The 16,410-nt window shown below is 37.7% G+C and overlaps 1 protein-coding gene across 1 annotated transcript in view; it reads right to left on the bottom strand.

Annotated features, from left to right (window-relative positions):
• Positions 1 to 16,410, bottom strand: part of arap2 (ArfGAP with RhoGAP domain, ankyrin repeat and PH domain 2) — a 181,467-nt gene that overhangs the window by 80,569 nt on the left and 84,488 nt on the right. Inside the window, exon 14 of the mRNA XM_023966122.2 lies at positions 13,464 to 13,638. Coding sequence (XP_023821890.1) covers positions 13,464 to 13,638 — 175 coding nt within the window. The remainder of the gene's footprint in view (positions 1 to 13,463; positions 13,639 to 16,410) is intronic.

Here is a 16,410-nt window from a genome sequence, read left to right on the forward strand (position 1 = left end):
TGAAAAGGAGGCTACACCAAATGATTAATACTTTACCCAGATTTAGCACCAGTTTATAGCTTACAAATGCTTTAATATGAAGCACCTGACTTTTATCATTTCAGGACTAGCAAACTAAAGTCTCTGGACTTGGGCCCTTCTTGAAGTAAACAGGGGCGCTACCATATTGGATAACTAGTGGTGCCATCTATGGGATAAAGCAAAACCCATGCAAGAGAGGCCAAAGTTCAGCAATTTTGCACTTAACCCCTGTGCTATCTTAGATGACCCCACCCTTACATTGAGGTGTTATTCCTACCATGACAAAGGTGGATAAAGGTGGATAGATTTCATGTAATCCATGGAGACCAGTGAAGATCCCAAATCATTGAAGAAAAAAGGTTCAGCGCACTGTTTTATGGGGTCTAGATGACCCAACTCCCAATGTTAAAGAGCCTAAGATAGCACAAGGGTTACTTCATTTTAAATGTCAAACGTAGTCAATACATTACAACCAACTTGGGACTTTTTTGCACAAAATCCGATAGCTTTTCCCTTTAAGACCATAGAACATATAATATCTCTATTTTACTCCTTTTGAACTAACCGATTCAATTGCACTCTCACAACATTCCTTGGCGTTAATCCTTGGTTCCAGGTTCTGTCATGCTTTAGCGCCTTTGCTTTGCTTCATGCAGCATGTGCACACGGTGAGTTAAAAACATAGTTTACAAACTTTCTTTTAAGTCTATTATGTACCAGTTTCTGAACACCAAGAGCAAGCTATAGCAAAAAATAAGAAAAATTCTGCAAAAGAATACATCCTTCCAAGTGATTTACTCAAACTTTTTTAGGATAAATACATTTTTTAGTTTGCTTCTGTTTGAAATCCCATTGTGATGTAAATAAAAAAAAAAGAAATCACTAAAAAATGTTTGAATAAAATGACCAAAATTCTACAATGAAGTTGCAACAAAGTTCCTTCGATACTTTTTTCTTATATGTTTTAAAGTTTTTTTTTTACTTTGGAAGATATCAGTTTTAAGACATTGCCAGATGTAGACAGTCTAAAATGATGCAAGATCATTTATATTCTAAGGCTCCTAAAAAATGTATTTCTTTTCTGTAAATTTTTTATTTACTAAAATACATCAAAACGATGTTCAAACACCTGTTGGCAGTAAACAAAACCTAGCTGAAAAATATCTTCCTAAAATTATTGAAGGCAGTAAGGATGTACTTGGTACTGTCCACCTACTATTTTGCCTAAAGTTATATTTTGTACAACACTAAACCTCACCATCAATAACACATGGAAAACATTTTAAAGCAGTGGTCTTCAACCTTTCTCATGCCACAGCCCAGTTTATTGTCAACACTTTTTTTACGGACCGGTCCAAATGGGGCCAAACTTTGTGTTTAATATTTTTTAGCTTCCGGTTTTACCAAACCTACTTTTCATGTTAAAATGCAACTTCAAGAAATTTAGTTTAAAAAACACACAAAAAAAATCCCAAAAATGTGTAGTTATTTTTTTTTTATGGATGACAAAAAATTAATTGAAACAAAGGTGTTTATTTGTAAAAGCTTTTTTTTCTGTTTTGTAAATTATTCAATGAGAACTCAACCCAAAAATCTTTATATTTTGTTTTTAAATAAATCCTGATTCATTGTGCATTTCTAACACAGAGGAACATCTTCTGTGCTAAAGCTTCTTAATTCATGCCTGTCTAATTCACCCTTGCTGTAGGAAATTTTCACACATTTTCTTTTTACGAGTTTACACAAATTAGCAACTTTGTTGGATTGAATCTTAATTCTCTGTCAAAAACTTAGATATTCCCTTTAACTCAAAGTGGAGGCTAACAATCGGACACTAAGTTCAGCTGCACCCGACTTTTAAATAAAGCAAAATAAACACAACTGTCGTAAACTGGTATTTCCTAAACAAAATATAAATGTGAATCCCCTGTGTCTGCAACTCCAAATCTGTATTTGGAGGACATTCTTTTCTCCCAGAAGAAACTTTCCAAATATGATTTTTTGTTAGCTTTTAAGCGTTGAGCTACTAACTTTGCAGCCGGGCAAGTGCTTAAAGTCACAACAGACGGATGTGGTCAACAGAATCCGGCAGTTTCCCAAAATAAAGTTTCCTATAGTATCAGAAAATAAACAAAATGGAAATAATTTAAGTTAGCGTATGCATTTTATTTTTGTGTGCAGCCCTGTACCAAGTGCCCCACGGACCAGTAAAGGTCGCGCCCCAGAGAGGTCGCCTTCACTGTTATGAAGTAGTTCCCTGTTGTACAATGTGACGGTTCATCTTTTCATTTACCGTTGTGGATGTTTTCAGTTTGTGGGAAATGATAAAGCAGCACAGGCGAGTTTGGAAAACACTAGAGAGCCGCTGCTGCCGTACTAAATAAAATCTGCTTTGATTTCTGGTATAATGAAGGAACCTCTGATCCATTACAACGCGACCTAACAGTACACAGCCGCCTAATCAATAAAAGCAGCCGTTCTGGAATGATCCGAGCATTTTAATGGCTTACAGCCTCCACCAGCGTGGACTGCTTTATGGTCCTGAAGTATAACGGGGAATGTGGAGCCGGGGTGGGTTAACATCTGTAATCTAGCTGTGAGTTTCAAACAGAAAATGAGCCAGCCAATAACAAGCCATCATAAATGCATGGGAGGTGCCATGATTCTGCTCTATTAAACTGAAATAAAGAGACTAACACACACAAACATTGCCTCATCCACTCAGGTTGATGGAATGTAAATAAGCCGGTGGCTTGATATCAGTTATAACCAGCCTCTCTCTCTGAGCCTGGCTAAACAGTCCCTCTGGGGCCCGAGCGCGGACTCCGTAAAGGCGAAAGAAATCTGTGGAGGAGTCTGCTAAGAAGTATAGCCTGTCCTGATTGGTTTATTCCCCTGTGACGGGAGGTGACATGACAGAGTGCTCAATTAGCCATCTGGTTGCCCACGGCAACAGTCACAAAGTGGCCTCCAACAGGCAGTGGACACTGGGGTAATCAGGGGAGCTTGTTCACAAACATGCTCTTACACCACGGGAACTGCAGAAAATGATAACATAAACTGAGAAGGGGTGCATAAAGACGTCATACTAAACAAAAAAGTTTGCACCGAACAAGAAAAACGAAACTTTTTTTGGCCACATTAAAGATTTTATTTTAAAACCAACACCTAAAAGCAAATTCTTAATTTTCCCCAAGTTACTTTTGACCTTTTGACCTGCTGCACCCTTATCTTTATGGGGCGACACAAACAAAAACCTTAAAATACAAAAATACAAGCACTGTCTCGCAACAAAAGGGTGGAATAGATGATGCAGAGTTTGTGTGGATGTTCAATCTTTTTATTACCCACACTGAGAGCCTGCAAAATAAATTTTTAATGTACCGCAAGATTTGAGGCGTCAGGGATGCTACATGGCAGCAACGATAAAACTTGTTTTGGTTTGTTTTTTTGCCTTTTTATTTTTGCCTCCAAATCACGACGGATGATTCGGAAAGAATGATGTCAACGGTAAGCGGCTGTTCAGGGTAAATGGGTCCAACACCGAAAGAGGCTTTTAAGAAATAATAAAAAGTTCAGAGCATGCATACATCTATATATATATACACATGTATACATTGTAGGAGCTGTCTTTTTTTTATTATTGCTTTAGGAGTAAATCCTTCCACAAAAAGCCCCTGCAGACTTGACGGAAGCTTTGTTAAAAGAAATAGTACGTTTAGCAGAATATATAAGGATGAGATTCATTTAAATATCTTCCTTTATGATTTATTCAGAGATAAAGCTTGTTTTTGACAGCATCTTGCTTCATTGTATTGATATCTAAATGACACCAGAAAAAGAAGCACAGACTCTAAACTTGTCTAGGATAAAACATTTAACTTTGTTTTTAAAACCACTTCAAGCATATATACATCTTTCTTAAATGACTGTACAGATTTTTTGTTCTTTTATGTGAAAACGTTTTACTTGTAATGACAAATCCAGTGAGAAGCGTCACCAATAACCACAGCACCTCCTTCAGGTTAGTTTTTTTTTCCTAAACTGTGAATCATTTCAGGGTTTTCAGATCAGAACTTACTTATTCTATAACACTTTAAGAACAAATAAACTGAAGATTAAATTGGAACACATTGGAACTCCTCTGTTTTTTATTTCCCAAAAAATATGTTTTTTTTTTTTTTTTTTTTTTTTACTTCATGTCAACCAGATAAGCTAAGAAATTCACAAAAAACATCAACTCATTGATTGTAGGAAAACAGTAGAAATAAAAAATTCCAGCACGCTGATTTAATTTGTTTACAGGCACCATTTCAAATTAGAGGTAACACTGGTTTGGATTGGTAGATAAAACAAATACTTTCTTCTTAACAGGGTTTAATGCTACTTTTCTTTTGTTCTTTTTTGCCCTAATCTATTGTAAGACTTAAAGCAAACAAAAAAATATATTCATTCATTCATTCATCTTCTGCCGTTTTATCCCTTTTGGGGTCACGGGGCTGCCAGAGCCTATCCTGGCGACTCTTGGGCAAAGGCAGGGGACATCCTGGACAGTACGCCGATCTGTCGCAGGGCACAAAAAATATATAGACTACTAAAATACTTTCAGCTTTCTGTTAATCTGTATTTTACATCTAAAGAAATAATCTAAATCCTGTTAGTTTAATAAACTAAATGTATTGTCTTTTTTTTCTACAAGCTGTTAAGGTATTGTGTAAATTTAAACATCGTAGTAACAAAGTACTAAAAATGTAAAAACTAAAAATAAGAGAACATTCCAATAGTTAAAGATGCCATTCTATTGAAATTGGTTATGTGAAATTATAAAATAAATGGGAAACTACAAACATGCTTGTGTTTCAAAGCATATTGTTTTACATGAAACTTTCAACACTGGAGATGTTGTTGGCAACACCTTAATAACACACGTTCTTTGACGTACCGTAGCTCTTTGACCATTTATGGTGTCGATGTAAATCAGCTGATTCTGACGCTCTACTGATAACAGCATATAATGGTGGAAAGTCACTTTTCTCTGCCATTGAATCAGCTGATTTACGTTGATGTAACGTTTACGTGATTGAAAAGAGCTGCAAATCAGTGCAAAGCTGCAGGAATTATGTCAATTGCGTAAACTTCTCAGAGTTACAACAGTCAATAGAATGTACCAGTAGAGCTAAAGCTCCTGTGTTAAAGGGTTCAACTTAAACAAAACAGATCTGTAGAAAAATGTGACCTAAGTATTTCATTTAAAAAAAAATCATCATTGCAGACCACCATACCATATTTCCTGGTAACATGTAAGCATTCAGCATATTTTAATGCCTTGCACACTTGGTCGTCATAGATAAGGCTCCTGTCTTGTGTCATTATATCTTTGTTTGTCACTTTTGTCATCACCTCAGCTGAGTTTAACATTTGCAGCCAACAAAGTATAAGTGAATCATAACATAACACCCTTAGTCGTCATTTAACTCAGCCTCTTTGGATAGCTCATAGCTCCGTCTGTACATGAGGGGTGCAACAAATCAAAGACTTTTTCAAAGACTATTTCCCTGTTGATTCAATGGAACCTTACGCGTCAAGCACAAACAAACATGCTCATATCATTCCCATTTCCCATTGTTAATAAATTTACTGGGTAGCTCAGCTGATTCAGGGCTCCACGCTCAAGTCGTAACACATGGCATGCCGCTGAATGACAGGAGCTTAAAAAAGTTGGTAGGAATAATATTGCAGCACATAGGAAATGCTCAATTTTGATATCTGCATGCTAATCTGACCGAATCCTCATTATAACATGGACGATTGACATTAAACTGACTTTAAGGCCATGTCTTTTTTTTATTTAGTCCAGATACTCCCAGTAAAAATATTTACAAGGTTATTTAACTGTTTATATTCTTACTTTGATGGGATTTAAAGATTTTTTTTTATCCACAAGTTTGTATAACAACTTTTAACTAACCTTTAATATCTCTAAAGGACTTGAAGTTTTGTAAAGCTTCTTTAATAATGAGCTGTCAATCTATTCTAAATAATTACTCTTCTGGTAAATCTCACTATTATAGAACAGCTGTTCTAAAAAGACTGCTGTTCCTATACATGCATCAAGAAAAACAAAACAGAGAAAGAACGCTTGTACATGTATGCTATATGGCCTTTAGGGTGCATTATATGGGGACACACTGTGCATAAATAAAGAATAGAACCTAAAAAAGTATTGGTGCCACCACAGCAAAAGCCTCTGACTATAAGGGATGGATCCATCACTGGAGGCGCCCTCGAGGGTTCCTAAATTGTGAAGACACATGGCCGCAGAGAGTTGCATTTGCCTTTTTTTTAACAGAATCTGGGATGGTGAAATGCAAATGAACGTGCCTCTGCTGTATCCTAGGGAGCTCTCAAGCGAGCAGGTGTGGGCGGGAGAACAAGGCCCGTGGAGGCCCACATGCATGCACTCACATTTACACAGAGAGAAGGAGCTAATGAAGTGGCCATGCTCCGCTATCAGTGCAAGTCCCAACATTGGAGCTACAAATGAGCCACTGAGGAGAGGGGGAATGGGAAAACGCAGGCTTGGCAGCTTTTTGCATCCACTATTTCCATGGGAAAAGGGGAGTTTTTGTCATTTTAGTTTTTGGAACTAGGAGCAGGTTTTTAAAAAATGCAAAGATGAGCAGTGATTGGGTTTGTTAAATTTGGACTTAGCTGGAAAAGTGAAAACTTTGATAGTAACAAGTTTCTAATCGATTTCATTGGAGTTTCCAACACAGCAAGGTGGTTGAATTTAAGTTGAAGTGCAGCCTGGCAATTAAGAAACATGTTAACACCCCAATAGAGTACAGAAAGGCCTTTGAATACATCAACTGAGAGTATCTATAGCAGTCCTTGAGTCACATACAAATTTTTACTCTTATCCCGTTGGGAACAAAAGCTGATATTTTCAGAGCATCTCTGAGCCTTTTCTGTCCTTTTTGGTCGCTGTGTGCCCTCCTCCATTATTTTCGTATTCCATGGACAACTGTTCAGTTGATGCAACATTTGCATTAAATGTTCAACACTTGTCCATTATAGAGGGGTATCTGTGTAAACTCTAGGGGCCGCATGTTCAACAACACTAGCGGCGCACAACACGTCACCGTCTAACAGCGTTAAGAATGTTGATGGAGGAAGCGGGGCAGTCCTTTATTTTTAGAGTTGATCTCAAGACGCCTCTCCTATGATGGTGCAATAGACCTAAGATATAACCATGCTTTCTCATTGAATCTAATATTAGCTAAAATAGCTGGAAAAGTCTATTAATTTCACCCAAAAAAAATAACATTTCATTAAATATAATATAATATAATATATATATATATATATATATATATATATATATATATATATATATATATATATATACACATATTTAGAGCTTAGTGTTTATTTGATTTTAAGTATTTATTTGTACATATATTTGGGTGGTCCTTGGCACTTGCTACTGGACCTCACATACATTTTTTTTTTTTAAATGCATACGCTAACTTAGATTTTTTCAATTTTGTTTAGTTTCGGATACTAAAGGAAGTTTTATTTTGGAAAACAAGCGGATTCTGTTCACCACATCCATCTGTCTTGACACGTCACGTGACTTTAAGCAGCTGCTCGGGCCGCAAAGTTAGTAGCTCAACGCTACTCGCAAAAGTAATAAAAACCAAACAAAAAACTTATTTGCAAAGTTTTTTGGGCAAAAAAAGAGTCGGTCAGAAAACCGAAGAAGAGCGGTGGATTTCAAAGAAACATTAAGCTGCTGTTTACAGACAAAACCAGGAATCTTCCTCCAAATACGGATTTATTAAGATCGTTTTTTTTTGTTGTTGATTTTTTACTTGCCCTGTCTCACAGCTGAGCAGATAGATGGGAGTTCATTTTAGAATTCATTTTAAAATATTAGCTCCTATATTTAGAGCTCTGTATAGTCAGGCTCCTCATTCTTTAAAGTTCTACAAACCTCATGAATTTAAATCATCAGCTCAGGTCTAATTGGTTGTTCTTTAGATATGTTTTAAAGCATTCCAAGGGATGGTTACCAAATTCTGGAGCACCCTGCCTCTATCCCTGCGTTCCATAGACTTAGCTCAGGTTTATAAATTCCCCTGAAGGGTTTTTCTTTTCAGCAGCGTTTCTACTGACAGCTGAGAGGTACGGTCTGAAAACATTTTTTATTGTCATGCAGCTGTGACTTTCTGTTAAGCACCTTATCTTTTTTTTTCCATGGGAAAAAATACATAAACTGTGTTTCCTAACTTGATAAGTTTACAAGTGATTTGTGACAAATCTGGAAAAGGGCAGAAACACAAGCTATTTATTCTCAACTCCAGTCCTTTGAGCACACTGCCCTGCATGTTTTGAACCCAGCCTGATGAAATACACCTTCCTCTAATAACTGCTATTATGAGACTGTTGCAGAGCTGGATGATGAGCTGAATCAGGTGCGCTACAGCAGGTTTATGTGGAAAATACTGCAGTGTGCATCGAAGACTGGTTGATATACTAATTTACAATAATCAAATCTGTACATCTCATCTGGCTGTAAATGTGTAAACATTTCTATAAGAAACAAGGCTGATTTGATTTTTGCTGTGTGCGCTTTTACCAAATAGATGCAATATGTTCCAATTTAAACCACTATCTTTGAATTTACAGACTGGGTTAGGTAAAAAGAAAAAAAAATAGATTTATCTAAATGTAACATGATGAGATCTGTAAAGAAATGTTACTTGTCCTCAAGTATCTTTGCCAGGGCTCGACATAGCCATTTGTCCGCTGGCCCGGTCCTGTTTTTCGAGCAGTGCGGACCACAAGACTTTACTTTTCACTTGTCCGCTCGGGCCACTAAAATATTTAACGGTTTATATATTCTTCACCTTTTTCAATAAAGTAAATTTTGCGAAAACGTGTAGATTTACCTCGTCTTCATAATTTAGTTTTTCTGCTAGTCCTGTGTTCAGACTTCAAGGGTTTCTATGGGAAACCTTTGATCACTTCTCCTTCTCTCCCGCCTGCGCGCGCTCGGCCTTCACTGCCGAGCACCACGCGGCACGCGCTCACTACTTTTTTTTTTCAAACTTTATTGATTGTAACAATTCAATACAAAACAATGTTAAACAGCAACAACGAAGGCACAAGCCAGTGGGTTATTATTACATTTGATTATAAATCCGACACCGTCACTGAAGAGAGACTGAAGCATGTCAGAGATGTGGAAGACATGGCAGGAATAGATAGGAATATGTTAGATGGAGTAATGGGTGGAATTAGTAGTATGGACAGCAAGATATTTAATGAATGCATTGAAGATGAAACTGTATCCACTAAGCTTTAAGCTGAATGTCAAAGAATCAAAGGCAACTCCAAATACCTGAATCTCAGACTCAAATGCAGTAGAATGTCAAACTACTTAATTTTGTTTTTCTTTACAACACTGTAAGCAGTAAGTATTTCTAGTTAGCTGAATGATCTCAGTTAGACCTGCACAATATGAGGAAAACTCGCGATATGCGATATCAGAGATTAAAATTGCGATAACGATATAATTTGCGGTATATAAACAAACAGCAAAATAACCAAATAACCATTCCCAGTTTAAAAATTATACTCCAAATGACCCACGTTGACATGGGTTACAAACATCTAACATAACAGGGCTCCATCTGATTGATCAACAATGTGAAGGCGTCCATCCGATTGGTCAAATGCATTAAGGGATTTATTTGATTCGTTAAATGGTTCAAGCTGCCATTAGATTGTTTTAACACATTTAAGGTTTATGATTTATTGCGATATTTGCCGTTAGAAGCACCATGAAAACTTCTGAACTAGTGTTTCCTACTACACTGCAGTGCTCTCTTCAAAACATCTGAAACAGACTAGAGCAGATTTAAGTTTGATATGGTCTATTTTCAGTCATTGAAAAGTGTAGAAATAAGTGATGTCACCAGAATGCACCAAATTGTACCATATTAAAAGTTTCCGGGGGGGCATGCCCACAGACCCCCCTAAAGTTGCAAGCACCTGCGGAGCGGCGGGTCCCGCTATGCGCGGTGTCGGGCCAGTAACTTTCAGGCAGGGCCAGTAAGTTTCAAAAACTACTGGCCCTGTGGGCCAGTGCAAATTTCTGGGCTATGTCAACCCCTGATCTTTGCACTTTGTGTTCAGTGAAGGGCTTGTAGCCCCTCCTTAAAACAATGTTTCGTGTGTTTTATTATTATTATTATATTCCCAGATTTGCAATAAATGGAGTAATAGAGCCTGTTATTAATATATACAGTACAGACCAAAAGTTTTGACACACCTTCTCATTCAAATGCATGGGAAGGTGTGTCCAAACGTTTGGTCGGTACTGTATTTATGCTCTCACTCTCTCCGAGGCAAATAGACATTAAACATTTTTGTAACAATTGAGTGTGTGGCTGCCATCGTTGATAATGACTGCCATTTTTGGTTTTTCTCATGGCTAAATAGCGTTTCAGAAAGAAAAGATTCTAACGTATATCAATTACAAATTTGGTGCTTGTTCCATAAAATCCACAATTTGTCTGAAATTTCAACCTAACAAGCTCCGCTAGAGGTCATCTCCAAAGGTGTAGTTGTGTCACAATGCTCCTTATTTTCTAAAAATAATACAGGAGTAATGTAGTTACATTAATATTGAATTGATTTTTACCTAAAAAGAAATCAGTTTTGCTTTATTAGATCCACGAATCGATTTGCCCTTAGATTGATTTTTGTACTTTTTTAGACAATAAACAGCTTTTTGTTCATTTTTAAATGTAAAAATCCATAATTTGGGGAATAGAAGTTCCTCCTTTGGCCATTTATAAATGCTATTTCAACTTGAATTGAAATTTGGATAATAAACTAATATTAAATCAGTCTTTTATGGGTACAGCTGTAAAAGTCAATTGAATTCAATGCAGCTCATTAAGAGTTCTTCTCTGAAATTGTTAGAATCCATCACAGCGTTGGTCCAAATATAAGACTTTTTCTTAAATGCATCTGAAAATGGGAGATCCGGTTGTTTATAAGGCTCCAGACCTTTTCCAAGTCAGTACAGCTGTTTCACATTAGCAAGTCCTAAAAGAGTGCACACACAGGAGCTACAGCTCCTCTAACTGCCTGTGGAGCGCAGTGGAGAGTGCTCGTCCAGAGCACTACAGTCAGGCCAGATGCCACTCGCACGTACACTCACTCATCACAACCAGATACTTTACTGTGGAATGCAGGCTTTTGGAGAAAGGACTCTCCTAAACATAAGGGTTTTTATTGTGATGTTTTAGAATTAATTAGATAAACAGCTTTATTTTCAAAATAAGTTTTTAAAAAAATGCAGACATTCTAAACATCTGTAAGTTTTAAGAGGCAGCAGATGTTTCAATACCTGTATATTTTGGAAAAATATATATATTTTTTAAATTGTTAAATAAAAAATATATTGCAGGAAGGTTTTTATCAATATAAATAATTTAAGTACAAAGGATTTAATGCTTTTAGAAAAGTGTTTTCATAGATTTGCCTTGGAGCCTTTTTCAATTTGGACCAATACAACACTTATTAAAACTGAATTAAGATAGATTAAAACTGTATTTAGACCAGCCAGCCAGCCAGACAGACAGCCAGACGGAGAGTTGGATAGATGCATAGATAGATAGATGGAGTTCATAGGTAAAATCTAAAAACCCACTCTTTGTAATAAATAAAGGATATTTAATGGTTATGCAGATGTACCTAATGAGTTCCCAGAATGATTCTTATATTCTATAAAGTCTTTAAATTCTAAAGGAAACATGAAAACACAAGAGTTAACAATTGTTAGGAAGCAATCTCTTTGAAATTCTTACATTTACTCTTTAAAGTGTCATGTAATAGAAAAGATTCACAGATGGTTGGCATTCCACTGAGCACATTTAGTTGCTTTTTCACACATTTTCCCTCTTTTCTTTTCTCTGGCTTATTTGTAGCTGGCGGTGTTTGTATATTATTGAAGCCTCCTGGTTTGTTCTTCACTTAGAGCTGCTTAAAGCTCCTCTGATGCCCTCTGAACACAAACGGCGGTGCAATTTTTCCAGTTCCAGTCGTCTTGGTGATGGTTTGGTTGCAGCCATCCTTTAGCTGATGTAGTTTCAGCACTACCCAGCTCTACTGATGAAGCTGGTGATAGCAATTTACAAAATCTGGTCTTTTTTTTTGCTTACTTTTAAGCTCTTGTGGCTGTTAAATGGGGAGAATTCTTGTTAGGGAAAAACTGGTGAAAGATTGGGGGGAAAAAAGCTTATTTAAAAAAAAAAAAAAAGATAAACCCATTATGAACTTTTTTGTCTGCGACTGCATGAGAACTGCGGCACAGCCTCCGCAGACCACGCTGCATGTCAGAGGGGATAAAACAGCAGACAGCTTCCTGCGCTGTCACTGACTCCTGGTATTGAACATAAATCATAGGCTGAAAACTGTCGAATGTGAACACAAATCCAGCTGATAATGAGCTGCTATTTTGGGATATTTAGAGAGTACAGCAGCTCCGTGTTGCCAGCTTCACTCATATAAAAAGGAGTCTTTAGCCGCAGAAAAGCACCTTACGGGTGACATATGACCCTGGGTAACCATCACTTTCAGGAGTAGCTCACTTATAGACACACATTTACAACTAATTTGTAAAGTGCTGGACTGACTGTTGTCCCTGAGGCAACATCTCACTGCAGCCCTGGAGTAGTGTCAATCTGTCAATCTGACCCAGGTGCTGCTCGCCAGTTACAGTAAGGCGGTTTAGTTGGACATCAGTCTTCCTGGAAAAAGTCTAGTTAGCCCCTTATTTGTCCGTCTGGTAACAACGAAGCCCTGCAAATGTCCAGACAGGAATCACACACATGAATATGTGTGGGTTTCTCTGCTTTTTCCATGTGCGTGCCTTCTAGCGTTCCTCAAATAATTGCTATCACCATGGTGACCAGGTGACCCAGGCTAGCAATTAGCGTATCTCTAACAGGCTCGGGGCTTGCTGGCGTATACAGATGAACCGGTCATGAATGAGGTCCCAGAGAAAGTCCCCCCCACACACACACACAGCCAATAGCCTCTCCTACTCCTTTAATGTGAACATTCTCATCATGTCTGCGTGGAAGCACATAAACGCAGCACACCTATCAGGGGGATGACGCACGGCCGGACACACTGTGATGCCGGGCAACATGCGGAGGATAATACAAAGAGAGAGTTTGGGGGAAAAGCGGGAAAAGAAAGGCAAAGGAGCTGCTTTTATGGTTAAAAAATGCTGGTTTTAAATTAGAGAATTTCTGCATTTGTTTCCTTTTCATAGAAAAAACATAAAAAAAATTAGTTTGTACATTTGTGCCATGGACATTTTGTTTATAAAGGCTCTTTTCACGCTTTTGTCTGCTTACCAGATAGTTTGTTTTGGTGCAGGAACTCCATCTGCACTTTCTGTCCAGCACGCTGGGCCAGGAGGTAGGGGGTGGAGTAGGTTGGATCCCCAGTGGCACACATGACATTTGCTCCAGTGAAGACTAGCGCCATCGTCTGCAGTACGTCAGGTGTCACCACGGAGGCACACAAGGCCTGTTGGTTTGAAAGGCAAAGACAAATGATAAGTTCTATGAAGCAACCACAAATGTACCACCTCTTAAAGTTCCACAAAAATCTTTTGAATGGTCTCAAATAAAGAAAGAAATACAGAAGCCCTGCTATATTGTGGTTCAACTTTACCAGTATTGCTGTTTAGTAAATTATCTTCTGTGCATTTTTGCACGTTTTTTTAATTCTCCTGATTGGCTGTTGACTTTGTCAATCAATCCTCTAGCAGGCCATGTCCATAGTAAAGAGCGCATTCAGTTTACCAAATTTACACAAATATATTGTGATCAGCTCTTTGTTTTCATTCTATAAGTAAGGGTTAAAGGCCGACGAAGTGTGCATTATCACTTTTTAACGCACGCCGTGGAAGTTGGCTTTCGCGAAGTGTGTTAAAAAGTGATAATGCACACTTCGTCAGCCATTAACCCGCTTATACCATGGTCGCTTACAAAAGCAATAACTATTAACCAGTTTTTAGTCCTTAATTCTTGTTTTATTCCGATTTGGATCGCTTTTCTCACAAAAAGCGGACTATTTGTTACGTGGCACTGCACCATGTAACAAATAGTCTGCGTCACTTCGCGCCACACCACCGCTGCAGTCAAGATTCGGCAATATAAAGCGTTAAATATATGCTGATCTTTCCGATGGGTTGAATAAAGCAACCGTTCAGAGAGAAAATTCCCCTCTTACCGCTTGTTTTTATCCAAATGATGAAGCGAAAGGTTGTTTGAGTGATACAAAACATTTAAGCTAGGTGACCGGAAATTATTTTTTCACCGTGCGGTTATCCTGTGGTATATCAATTTTTAACGCACACACAGCCAACAGCCAATCAGAATCGGGTTTTCACCCGGACCATGGTATAAAGCTGGACTTATTTTTCTGTGAAGGTTTGAACTTTCAGAGTTTAAACAAGATAAAAAAGTGTGAAAATGTTCTCGTCTGTCGGACAAAAGTGTGTAGCGAGGAGTTTTACAGCTTTAAAACATTGATTGACACATATTACATTTAAATCCCGTCAAATCGTATAACTAAATCATGAAAATGTGAATCACCATTGAATAGACTCAGTTTTTTGGCAGGAATACTCAGTCCTGGTCTCCTCTTCATCTCCAACTTGTACAACAATTAATCCTTGGCCACATAAACCAAAAGAGGGGACTGACCCGTAGAAATGCTACAGGTTTTTGGAATGTCCAGGCCCGTAGAAGATCGCAGAGAGTAGCGACCACGTCTTGAAGGGAGCACAGGTGCGTCTTGTAAGTTCCCTTGCGGCTTGTACGGCCATGTCAAGGGACGTCATGAAAATGGAACGTACCATTGTTGTGGGTGTGGTAAGAGCATCTTAATGTGTTTGTAAAGCTAATGTAAGTTGCATGCACCTATGACGCAAGGAGCATGCACTTATAACTTAACACTAATGGATCTCTTGTGCATTGTGCAGGATTTGGGGAGGGGTTTGAAAAAATGACAAGCACGACATGTACCACAAACTTCACCCTTACTCACCATTGCATAGTGTATAAATGTTTGCTACAACCTATCACTCGCATCCTTCTCATGGAAAAAAATGTGCTTAAACATTTCTCTCTACAAGATCACCAAGCGGTCTAAAACTTTGAAATTTCCTGCAGGACACTTGTGTGCCCCATACAGGTTTGCCCATCTTTTTCCCCACAGACTCGTATCTAACTGTAAGGGCTGTTGTGACTATGGCCTTAGCTAGGTGCAAAGACTGCTTGGATAGCAGAGGCAACATCAGTGTGATCCTCATGGAGAGAACCATCAATCCAATAAAACACAAAGCCAAAAATAATCCATGTAATCTTAAAACAACCACTTTACACAACACTTGTGACTTTAGACTGTGAAAAGAGATCAGAACATCCTAGAAAACCCTTCAGAGGGAAGACTCTTCACACAGACAGTGATGCCACTTTTATGAATTTCTAAAGATCTAAAAAAATTTTTTTACTGTTCTGGTGTATCCAGAAAAAATTAGGTAGCAAGGAGTAGACGCTGATTTTGGGGGTCCACCATTAAAAGGGTGAAGACGGGGGTTAATTTGCACTGTAAATACAACTCCATCATTTCCATTTTTTTTATTTAACTATTCTTCATTCTATGTATGAAAAATATTTTGTGAATCTAGATTTGTTTCAATACAAAAATTGCAGTTAAAAACTGCTTCTGGATTTTGGTTTTGAAAATGTAATAGTTAGAGACCTTTTTTTTTTTTTTTTTTTAAAGGTTTTGCCGTTTTTACCCCTAAAAGAATTTAAAATATTACAGGAGGGAGGCACATCCTGCTGCCCCCCTATGTACACGCATCCCTGCTGTCCACGTTTCCTGCAATGAAAAGCTGCATGTAAGACAAAGTTAGCACAGCTGCTTATTTGTTTTAAAAAAACAAAAAAAAAAACACAAAAATCTGATCCCAAAAAAAAGGAAAAAAGATTCCTTTCTAGGCAAAAAAAGTTTAGTTTTGCTATGTTGTAGGAACACAGACCAGATTCTTCTCTCTGCAAGTTAGTGCATGAATGCCAAGGACAAACAGTCCAATAGGGAGCATTAGAAAACCACATGACGCTTTAAATGGAGTTCCTAGAGCTGATCTAGAAAGGATTTAAAGCATGATCAAAATGTAATTCTCCTTAAGGGAATCATTCAAGCTCTGATTCCTGCTGGGGGGGTATTTTACTAATAAAATCAATACAAATGGGCCATAATACATTTAATACAACATTATTTCCA

Source organism: Oryzias latipes, chromosome 18, assembly GCF_053564925.1.
Source record: "Oryzias latipes strain Hd-rR chromosome 18, Olatipes_Hd-rR_3.1".
In the NCBI taxonomy this organism is placed as follows: Eukaryota; Metazoa; Chordata; class Actinopteri; order Beloniformes; family Adrianichthyidae; genus Oryzias; species Oryzias latipes.